The 12,006-nt window shown below is 35.2% G+C and overlaps 1 protein-coding gene across 5 annotated transcripts in view; it reads right to left on the bottom strand.

Moving 5' to 3' along the window:
* The window catches only part of CEP128 (centrosomal protein 128), a 412,817-nt gene that overhangs the window by 306,913 nt on the left and 93,898 nt on the right, over positions 1-12,006 (bottom strand). For all 5 annotated transcript variants that reach the window (XM_046006996.1, XM_046006995.1, XM_046006999.1 and 2 more), the window contains one exon: positions 11,854-12,005. In XM_046006996.1, the coding sequence (XP_045862952.1) occupies positions 11,854-12,005 (152 nt within the window). The remainder of the gene's footprint in view (positions 1-11,853; position 12,006) is intronic.

Here is a 12,006-nt window from a genome sequence, read left to right as displayed (position 1 = left end):
AACAAAATAAAAAATCTCAAGATGCTACAATATAATGCCAATTTCCTCACCCACATTCTTTAAAAAAAAAAAAAGACAAATACTGTATGATTCCACTTATATGATATACTCAGAGTAATCAAACTCATAAAGACAAAGTATAATAGTTATAATGCTGGTTGCCAGAAATGGGGAGGGGGTTTCAGTTAGGATGGGGAGTGGGAGTTATTAATTGATACAGAGTTTCAGTGGGGATAAGGATGGATGATTATACAATGTAAATTTATTTACTATCACCAAACCGTACATTTAAAAATGATTAAGATGGTAATTTTTTGATTTGTATATTTTACTGCAATTTAAAAAAAAAAAAAGAAAAATAATCTACCCTTTTTTGACTCCAGTGGAATTTCTAGAAGGACTGGCTATGACAGATGTTTCTTTAATCAGCTCTTGATAAAATCCAAGACTACCACACTCCCACCATACAGTCATGTCATATTCAGACCAAGTAAAATCAGCATGCTTTTTATACCATGGGAATTCAAGACATGGCTCCTAATCCAATTTCATAGCATCCAATCACATTCCCATCTGTTAAGTTTCACCTGTGTTTAAGTAAAATTAAAAAGTCACACTGACCTCATTTCAAGTGCTCTATGACTACAGATAGCTAACATGTTGAACAGCACAGATATAAAACATCTCCATCATTGTTGAAAGTGCTCCTGGGCAATCCTAATCTAAGGCAACCATTGATTCGTATCAGCCTGACTTGAAATTCTTTACAATTTTTCTTCTCCTTTGTATAGGTAGAGCTCCTTTCTTGTTCTTAATGTTGATTATATAATCTTTTAAAAAAATAAATTGCATAAATTTTACCTAAAAGAGAAAAAAATTCTATTTGTTCTAAAAAATCAATACTTAGGACATATGTTTTGTGGATATAATATGACTGAACATGATTCAGTGGCTTGGTTTTAGTTTAGATCTGATCAAAGCTCATTTTATTTTGATATTTGGTTTTAATTATTATCTTAGCTGAAATACACCTGACCTGTTAATGTTAATAATTTACCTAGAGGATTGTTGGATTTTTTAAAATATCAATTAGAAATAAAGACAGCCTTATTAATTCCTTTCCAAACAGATACTTTTCCTTTTCCTTGAATTACTGCCTAGACAATTAGCCCTATTACACTGTTGAATAGAAGGGAAGTGTCTGCTCCATTTCCAGTTGTACTTCACTATTAAGTACAGCGTGTACTATATAGGTTTTTTAGTAGATACTCTGCAGTATCGGGAAATTTCCCTCTCTTCCTTTTTACTAAAAGTTTAACTCTTTTTACTAAAAGAATTTTAGTAAATTTTTAATTACTAATTAATGGATGTTGAACTTTCATAAATATATTATCTCTATCCATTGAGACACTAATATAATTTTCTGTTATACTGATTACAAGTGTTAAAACAACCAGGCACTGCTATAATGAACTTAATATATAGGAATAATACATAACCACGATACCAGTCTTTTGTTCCATATATGATCTGTTAATATCTTCCCCCAGTGTGGCTTGTTCTTTTCATTTTCCTAATGCAGCCAAGTGTAAGGAAGAAATTTTTAATTTTTTTCAAGTCTGATTTATAATAGTTTCATTTATGATTCATGCTTTTGGTGTCTTCACAAGAATCTTTGTTTACCCAGTGTTGTAAGTCATAATACAGTCATAGTAAGTACATAGTAAATACACAGTAAGTCAAGTAAGACTTCTTTTGGAAGGTCTGCTGTTGTTGTTGTTGTTGTTGTTTTTAAGTAATCTCTATGCCAAACATGGGGCTTGAACTCACAACCCTGAGATCAAGAATCATATGTCTACTGACTAAGCCAGCCAGGTGTCCCTAGTAGTAATTCTTTTAACTGTTTCACTTTCTTCCTCAGTATTAGTATATACCTATTACTCTTCTTCTAGTAGTTACCGTAGAGATTACTATATGCATCCTTCACTTACTAGTATATAAAGTAGATTGCTAATTTTAAAACACACTTCAATGAGAATCAAAGACCCATTAGAGGGGCCATCATCCCCAGATGAGTGGATGGAAGCTCTATTCCAAATAGACAAAAGGACCGAGGCTCCCTTTTCCCAACCAGTCCCCCCACTCCCCAGTCAAAGGGCAGAAGGCATCATAGACTTAGATTGCTCATGTCCCAGTTCTCTCATACAATGAAGGTTCTACACAGAAGGGCTAGCTGAGAGATCATGGACTACCAACCCCACTCAGCACCACACCTGAAGAGCTGGGGTATTACCCCAGAGGGAAGCTATAGTCCCTGAACCCAGCTCCAGTACAGTGACACAGAAGGTCTATTAAGAGGAAGAGGGGAGGGCACCTGGGTGGCTCAGTGGGTTGGGGCCTCTGCCTTCGGCTCAGGTCATGATCCCAGGGTTCTGGGATCAAGCCCCACATCAGGCTCTCACCTCAGTGGGGAGCCTGCTTCCTTCTTTCTCTCTCTGCCTGCCTCTCTGCCTGCTTGTGATCTCTGTCTGTCAAATAAATAAATAAATAAAATCTTTAAAAAAAAAAAAAAAGAGGAAGAGGAAAGTTATATAAACAGAGAACTGACAGTTTTGACTAAGGGGACTGACTTTATTTGTAACAGAACATAAAGAAATTACAGTCTAAGGATGATATCAAAAAACAATAAAGACAACTAAGAAGAGCACTCTTGGAGTCAAAATATGCTCCCAAAGACTGGCAACACCATACTCTTACAAAGAAGCCCATCTTTAACTGCATCGGACTGTGGTACAATTTATATCCCAGGGAACATAGGAAGGAAAGAAAGAAGGAGCAAGCACTCAGCATTTACTGGAGAGGATAAAACCTAGGTGGGATATCAAAAGAGTCAGAGACAGAAGTTTAATCGGGAGATTAGGGAGATCAGGGAACTAGAGAGTGAAAGAGAGAGCCCAGCTAAAACCACAATCATCCCCGCTGGTCATGGAGATACTGCACATACTCAAGGCTGCACCTTCTGAGAAGCAACATCAGAAACTGCACACTGCAGGGAAAATAAGTTCCACTGAGCTACTCCAGTCAATTCGCTAAACTAATAAAAAAGCAAATAATAACAGCAAACCACAGAAGGTATAGAGTTAGTATCCAGACTAAATACATTATATAAAATGTCAAATTCAACAATAACCAGTAGACATGAAAAGAAATTTTAAAAGTGTGACCTATTCAAAGAAAAAAAAAAAGACAATTGAAACTCCCTTTGAGGGGGACCAGATTTTGAACTTAAAATTTTGTTAAAAGCTATTGTAACTGTGCTCAAAGAGCTAAAGGAAACCATTTTTTTTTAAATGAAAGGTATCTATGATGACAATATAAAGATATTAGCAATAAAAAGACTGAAATTTTTAAAAATGGAAATTCTGATATTGGAAAGTCCAGTAAGTTTAATGAAAAATTTACTTGAAAGGCTCAATAGATTTGAGCTGGCAAAAATAATAATAAAAATAAATAAAAAGAATTTTTTTTAAAATCCAAAAACATTTTTTAAAGATTTATTATTTGAGAGAGGGTATGTGAGGGAGAGGGGCAAGGAAGAGAGAGAATCTCAAGCAGACTCCCTGCTGAGCAAGGACCCCCCCCCCACACACACACCCCCACCCCCACCCCCACACACACAGGGATCAACCTCACAACCCTGAGATCATGACCTGAGCTGAAATCAAGAGTTGGACACTTAACCAACTGAGTCACCCAAGTGCCCCCAAATCCAAAAACTTAAAGATAAATCAGTGGTGATTATGTCATCTGAAAAAGAGAGAAAAAAGAATACAAATGAACAGAGCCTCAAAGAAATGTGGAATACTAACAAACATGCAGTAGAAATACTAGTTGCAATGGAGAGAAAGAAACAAAAAATACAAGAAAAAATGATGGCTAAAAGTTTCCAAATTTACTCTTCTCCTATCCCCCTAAACAAGATGGGATTGGGAGGGAGACAAACCATAAATGACTCTTAATCTCACAAAACAAACTGGGGGTTGCTGGGGGGAGGTGGGATTGGGAGAGGGGGAGCGGGCTATGGACATTGGGGAGGGGAGGCGAACCATAAGAGACTATGTACTCTGAAAAACAACCTGAGGGTTTTGAAGGGTCAGGGGTGGGAGGTTGGGGCAACCTGAGGGTTTTGAAGGGTCAGGGGTGGGAGATTGGGGGAACAGGTGGTGGGTAATGGGGAGGGCACGTTTTGCATGGAGCACTGGGTGTTGTGCAAAAAGAATGAATACTGTTACACTGAAAAAATAAATAAAATGAAAAGAATTTCAAAAAAAAAAAAAAAGTTTCCAAATTTGAAGAAAGACATTAAGCTATATTGAGGAACTACAAGTAGGATAAATACAAAACCCTCACCCAAATATATCGGAGTCAAACCTGAAGGCAAAAACAATAAGAAAATCTGGAAAGCAGCAAAAGAAAAAAGTGTCCTGTCATGAATGAGGAATCCAACAGTATCAAAAGTTGACTTCTCATGAGAAACAAGGAAGAAAAAAACCAGTGAGATAGCATATTCAAAGTGTGAAGAAAATCAACTAAAATCTTATATTCAGCAAAATTATCTTTTTTTTTTAAATCAGGTGCAATAACGACATTCTCAGATCAATAAAAAATGGAGAATGTGTTGCCAGCAAACCAGCCTTACAAGAAATATTCGAGGAAGTTTTTCAGGTTGAAAGTAATTGATATTCAATAGTAATTCAAATCAACACATAAAAAGAAAGAGAGCCAGGAGGGTCCAGGGATTCCACCAGCATGGTCACAGATGACCGTACCAATGAATTAATGCTGAACCCAAAATAGTGATGGCTCAAGTTTTCTTATCTTTGTGATCTAAAGAGTCTCAATGACCACGTCAGTTTGGTAACAGGTATGAAATCTGTTTTGTCCATGAAGCCCGAAGGGCAGCTGTCAAGATAGTTTCTCACCTCCCTACATTAAACTGCCCATTTGAGTGTATTCCAGTTTCTTGTAACCTAGAAGGAACAAACAAATATAACTGGATAATGTGATGTAATAAGTCTGTAAAACTATAAAACCATTGTTCAGATTTTCAATCACCAAATACCAATTTCTATTTAAAGGTATTTCTGCTGCTTTTTGTCTTTTGATGACTCTTTGTTTTTACATTTATTGTTCTGTCCTCGGAGGATGGGGGCCATCTTGGTACGGTAGGGATGGGTGCTCCTCATGCCCACTTACTAAGGTTCGGACTCCCCATACCCCTGCTTCCCATTTTAAGTCTCAATATGATTCATGCCCATCCTGACTTTTCTTTTCTTTCTTTTATTTTTTTAAATTTCTTTTCAGTGCTCCAGAATTCATTGTTTATGCACCATACCCAGTGCTCCATGCAATACATGCTTGAAGTGAAACTTTACTGCTAAATGTGAGTTCAATGATTATGACTTCACTGCGGGCAATGAATATTGCTTTCATTTGTGTACCCCCGGATTCCAGCACCAGACTCAATATCTAACAGACTCTTAATCAAAATTTATTGAATGAAAGACTGAATAAATTGGGTTTTTCTTGCCAATTAGAAGATAGAAAAACAGATCATTAGACCAGAAACCAAACCACATATTAAATTATATAACTTAAGCATACTTATGGATGGAAGTCTCATAAAATCCTTCAAGGAATAAGAAAAAAAAAGTATCTAATTTTTTATTAAACCCTACCTACTGATCCAGCTCTTAATTATAGTTAATTATAGTTACTAAGTTTTGGTTCTCAGTTTTCTATTCTGTTTATAATGTCCTATTCTCTGCTAGAATTAACAGTCTTATTATCTAATTTCTTAACATATTAATGATCCATGTTTTTAAAGGTGATTTCTGTTGACTCCAACATCTGAAGAGTCTATATGCCTATTTCTATTTCTTGCTTAGATCTTGTTTTTTAGTAATGGGTTTTCTTGATAGGACTGCTAAGTTTTGATCAAATGCTAAACACTGTATGACAAATTACAGAAATAATGAGGGCTCTGGAGGATAATGCCTTTTGTTTAGGATAATCTGCTTTTGTTTAGATGGGCAGTTAGGATAGAGACGGATAATGTCACAGCAGATTCCAAGCTATGCTACAGGTTTTGTGACTGTTAGTGCATTTCCAGCTTTCCCAGACTCCTAGGGTTTAGTCCTTCGGGTATCCCAACCGAAAGTATGTGATGATTAGCAGTGCCCTTCTTCTTAAAGACATGACTCCTCCTGTCCTTATACCCTGGTAACTCTCTGATAACTTCAAACATATTTTTAAAAATCTATGTCTTACCTAGGTTTGTCTAGTTTTTCTCAGTAGGAAGTTTGTTCTGCAACAAGCTAATCCACCATTAATAAAGGCAGAAACTGTTCGTTAATCAGACTTGACAAAAGTTTACCTAATTTGTTAATCTTCACTAAGGAAGAGCAAACTATAGCCTAACAACATCATAGATTCCCCCCCAAATAAGTACTGTATCACATAAACTCACACTTCACACAAGTAAAGTAATAGAAATTAAATGTTTAATACATATGAAAAAAATTGATAACACTGACCTTTGCTGATGTTACTTACTTACAAAGTTACTTACTAAAAACTTTTTTTTGTAAAGATAATTTATACCATTAGAACATTTAAGAGTGTAACAGGCCCACTGTTTTCATTAAGGCTGAATATAATCTCATTTCTCCTTATAGAAAGCTGCCTGAAAACAAAAATCTAAAACACAATTTAAGTCTCCACTTAAAATGATAAGGCTATCAAATTAAACTCACTGCAAAGGTAACTATAAAGGCTATAGGAATAATGCAAGAACAATTAAAATGTGTATTACAAAGTCTACTTTATATCCCTTTAACAGCATTTGTAGTGGTCAAGAAATGAACAACTATGAATTACTAAGATTCTGCAAAAAATATTACCTCATTTGTTACATATCACCTATTTTTCCATAGCAAGTCCTTGAATAATTATTCCCAAATGTGGATGTTATCTTTATAATTGCTTTTAACATCAAATCTATCTATGATTAACATAAATTATAAATACTTCATTGCTCTGTGAAGAAGGTAGTTTCTCCCTCTCCCCCATCCCAATTTCATGCAAGTGTCCATGCACATGTGCACACACATACCACAGAGAGAGACACAAATGCCTACATGTTCAATTTATATATAAAACACATGAGGCAGAAATTATCATGACTTTAGAAAATAAAGAATTTGAAAATTTACACTTTTATTCCTGAATTATTTCCTTAATGACCCTACAAAAGAGTAAACCTTTGATGTCTCAAAGGAAAATTTAAAATATTTGGTCCACTTCTACTTTCTGGCTTGATGGAAATACTCATGCAACTCTCAGTTACAAAAAATAAAGAGCTGCCTTTCTTCACAACTCTGATATTCCCATATAGATGAATGATTTGAGAAGTAAATCATCCTCAAAGTGTAAAAGTTTACCTAGTTTTACATGTAGGGCATGTCTGCCAGTTGTCATCTTCATGAAGAGCTGGGAGCATAGAGCATTTGTGGACTTAGCAATCTGCTTCAATGTCCGTTAATTTGGTTAGTAACAGAGGCAGACCTCTTCTCAGGTTCAACAGTTTTAGCCTGCCTATACAGTTTTGCTGCCAATATTTTTTTCTTTATAATCTGTGTATTAAAAATTACTTAGTACTCAGTACATTATTTTACAACAAGAACTTGGATAAGGAAGAAATTATTAAGATAAAAAAGAACAGAAAATTACAAACAGGGCAATTAAGGTCTCTAAGAAGGACTTTAAAGTAGTATTGAAGGGGGCATTATTACAGAGCAAAGCAGCCAGCTTTATATAAGAAATGCAAGAATCAAGAGTTTATCTTAAAAGCATGTTAAAAGGAACAACCTTCCTTCTGTTCCTGAAGCACTAATCATCAAGAAGAAAAGTTATTATTGATTATCATTTCTGTTTTCCACTACCCTCTTTTTAAAAGTAAATTATGGCATTACAGTTCCAAGTTTCTGCTAATGAATAATCATGTCAGTTGTCACTCAATTATCACTTTCAACATTTAATCTAAATTATGTACAGCACCTTGTTTTTTTTTCTTTCTTTGAAGTTCCTCATTGAATTTAAAAGTCAAATTTTTTTCTTCAAGAAAAGTAAATTGATGAAAGATGGAGGCTGAGATTAAATCAGGGGGAATCATTGATCAAGGATACTTGGAATTCTTATGAATACAAATAGCCTATCAAGGTTAATGAGGTTCAACTCAAGTTTAGAAAAAGAAAAAACTGTACTTAGTATTTTCTATGCATATAGAGATTTAGGGTTTTAGGTACAATTTGAAAGGTAAATTATGCAAACCCAAACTCAGCTCTCATTCTGCTTTTTTACAAGCTCTTTTCGGTTTTTCTCAGTATAAAACAACTGCTTAAAATATACACTCTGCATCAACAAAAACTAAGGCAATTAGTGAGAAAGAGCAAAGGTCCCCTTGAATACTGACAGACGCTTCCCAAAATTAATGTGCTTTTAAAGAATGGCCAGACAACAAAACTTAGCTTTGAAAAATAACCATAAAAAGTGTTCTACAATTTACTATTTCAGTCAACAAATACTAACTGGGTCCCTTATGGGTAAGACACTGTCAAGGGACACAAAGAAATACAGAGATAAGACCTGGTTGTTAACACATACTCATTTATGACCTGAAAAAGGATATACTTATTTAATTCACAAGAGGCTTCCCAAATGCCCCAAGTTTGAATTACAACATCAGTGCATACTGGTAAATGGCCCAGAGCAAAATCTGTGCACAGCAACATATCAAAAGAAAATGCAAACAGAAGGATGAGCATCAGAGTGAAGGCAGAGAAGACTGTTAGAAAGACAAAAGAAATCAGTTCAGCACACTCCAGAAATAAAAACAAGATCTGGTGAAATAAACAGATCCCTGGTTACAAGAACTCTGTTAAAGAGAGGTAGAGGGTGGGACAGCCCTACCATAGCCAGGAACAAACAGTCCCTTACACATCATTATTCTCTGATTGTGTCTACCAAGCAACTTTTTGGTTACTAATTTATAAAACCCAGGTATAGAAAACTGGGAGACTGGTGCCCTGCATAGAAGTGTTTAAATATCCATATAAGGCCCCCACAGGGTACATCAATGAGCTGGTACTCTTTTATACACTGTCTTCTGAGGGGTTTGTTAGTATGAACCAGTCCCTTGGGCCACATTAATTCTAAGACACAGTAAATTCAAGTTCCCAGATGTGAGGACAAGACCTTGAAACATGAGGTCTTCACCAAGGTAAGGATATCGAGGTCAGATTTCTTTTAGTGACAGGGCAGCCTTCTTTTGCAGTCCCCTATGGCCTTCATTTCAACTCATTTTGAAATTTTAAAGGCATATATCTAGATACTTTAAGGCAGTGCGAAAAATGTACAATAAGAATATTAGTGATGTGACTAAGAGGACGGGGTACAGAAGGAAGGACTTTCATTTGTAGCTGCTATAGTAGAAGAAGGCTTCAGGAAGGAAAAGGCTTAGGATTTCCACAAAAAGGACATTACAGAAACAGTGAACAATGGGAACAAAGACAAAAAGAAAATGGAAATGAGTAGGAAAGTTTAAGAAAAAAAGACTGTGTATAAGGTTTTGGAGGAAAGGTGTTAGGAAGTTAAAACTAAAGAGAAAAAGACTAGTGACTGAACAAACCACAAGGAGGAGGACTGCAGAAAATGTTTTGGAGTCTGACCAACGGTCACATTTTGTGCATGTTTTCTTATTTATACTTAGTTTTTAAAAAGAAACTAAAGAAGATTAATACTCATTATAGACTACATAAGGCAATACCATTGTTTTTCTAAAGAGAGAGAGCGAGCACAAGTAGGACAGAGGGAGACAATCTTAAGGAGGCTCCCAGCCCAGCACTGAACCCAACGTAGGGCTTGATCTTACGACCCTGAGATCATGACCCAAGCCAAAACCAAGAGTCGACGCTTAACCAACAGCCACCCGGGGCCCCCAACACCAAATTTTTTTGAAAAATAAAGCAGGAACCAAATGCTTTTCAATTAAATTTCAATCAAATACCCAAAAGAAGTCACATTGAGTGATCTTCACAAAGTCTACTCTAGATGTCATTTTGAGAACAGCTTGGAGATATTCAAGCTTATCTAATTATGAAAAGCCATAATCAGAAGCGTCACAAAATCTAAAAGAATGGATATAAAATTTAGGTAATTATTTTATTGTTAAAAATAAAGTCAGGGGGAAAAATAAAACTGGTTAATGGGAATATCTTCCAGAATAAACAATGTCTTTTTGTAATACCTTTTGATGGCAACTGGGAGAAAAAATCTTTCATCCTCCAAAAGGAATTTGAATCAGATTTGAGACAAACTCAAAGAACTTTATAAATCAATTTTAGAATGTCACGCACACAGAGACAGGGAAATTTTCCTGGCTTTTGTTCCTTGCCATGTCACCACCACCTAGAACAGTGCCTGGCATATAATAAACAGTCATTAAGTATCTGGTATGTGAGTAAATGTTCAATATCTCTGTCCAACTGTCTTTCATATCCAAATCCATACAACCAATCCAAACTAACACAAGAGAATGCCAACTCCTTTCCTAACCCAGGTGAAAATGTAAAAGAGCCATTGTTAGGACAAGGGGAAAGCAGGCTCTTTGAACAAGAGCATTATTAGATTAATATAATTTTTTAAATGCCTATGAATGTGAGATTTTTTTCATATGATCCTGCAAGTGTTAAATGAAATGAAACAATGAAAAAGAAGGGAAGGAAGAAGGACAGACCAATACATGGTTATAAACACCTTAGCAAAGTGATTTCTCTACCTTTGATACTTATTAATATAGTATATTTTTAATTTTTAATATTTAACTTTGGAAAAATAATATTTTAGCACTTTTGTCATCAGGATCAAAGGCTAAAATAATTAATACCCATGAAGCAAACTGTAGAAGTCCTACAATTACAATTGTTCTGAAAATATTTCTGATAAATATTTATTATATATGTAGAGGGCTTTGTAAAAAGTATGTCAATATTCCATTATCTTCATAATCTGAATCTTGATCCAAATCTAAAATATATTTTCCACTGATGCACTGACAAGATGAAAGAGAAACTCAAACTGCAGTAACATTAAATATTTCCTTTGGATTATATAAAGTTAGGTGTCTTTAACACCAATTTTCTACCTTTCATTATAATTTAGAAAATTCTTCAAATGTGGTATCTTATTACAACTAGAATACAACTCTACTAATAAAAACAGATACAGAAGAGGACTGCTACATATCTATTTCCAAGTGTGTCATCCAAGTTTGATATAATATACATAATTATATTGGAATTAAGACATTTCCTTTTTATAAAGTTCTTTCTTTTGATTTTTAATAGTTTTGAATAATTATCCCAATTCTGCCTCATGTAGAGCTGTGGGAGATTTAAAAACCTTTATGGTACCCTTTTTGCTATGCCAGCTTCACCCCCGAAATAAATGATAATTCACTATTCCTTCAAGAAAGACCCCTTCTATCTGAAGGAAGGGCTTGATTGCCACTACAAAAAAAATTTTCATATTTAATAGGTTCCTGGCGTTAAGGTCCAAATGAAAGAGAAATGAATCCATAGACATATCTATGTATAATTAAAGTAGTCATCTATGTAACTTTACTTTATGCTAGAGTTCATAAAATACCACAAACTTTCTATTAAAACTTCATTAAGCAATTCTCTGAAACAAAACTAAAGTCCTTTGAATACAACTTAAAAATAGCAAAGTCACCTCTATTTGTGCTGCAAACTGTGCTTTCTCCTTGTCTCTTCGCTCCATGCACCGCTTCGCTTCCTCTAACTCAGATGCCATTGCGCTGAAGTTCAGCTGCACCCTCAAATCTGACATCTGCTTCTCCAGATTCTCTTTTCCCTGCTCAACCCC

This window comes from Meles meles, chromosome 6 (genome assembly GCF_922984935.1).
Source record: "Meles meles chromosome 6, mMelMel3.1 paternal haplotype, whole genome shotgun sequence".
Classification (NCBI taxonomy): domain Eukaryota; kingdom Metazoa; phylum Chordata; class Mammalia; order Carnivora; family Mustelidae; genus Meles; species Meles meles.
Note: the sequence above shows the minus strand (reverse complement) of the source record. Positions and strands in the feature narration are given on the sequence as shown.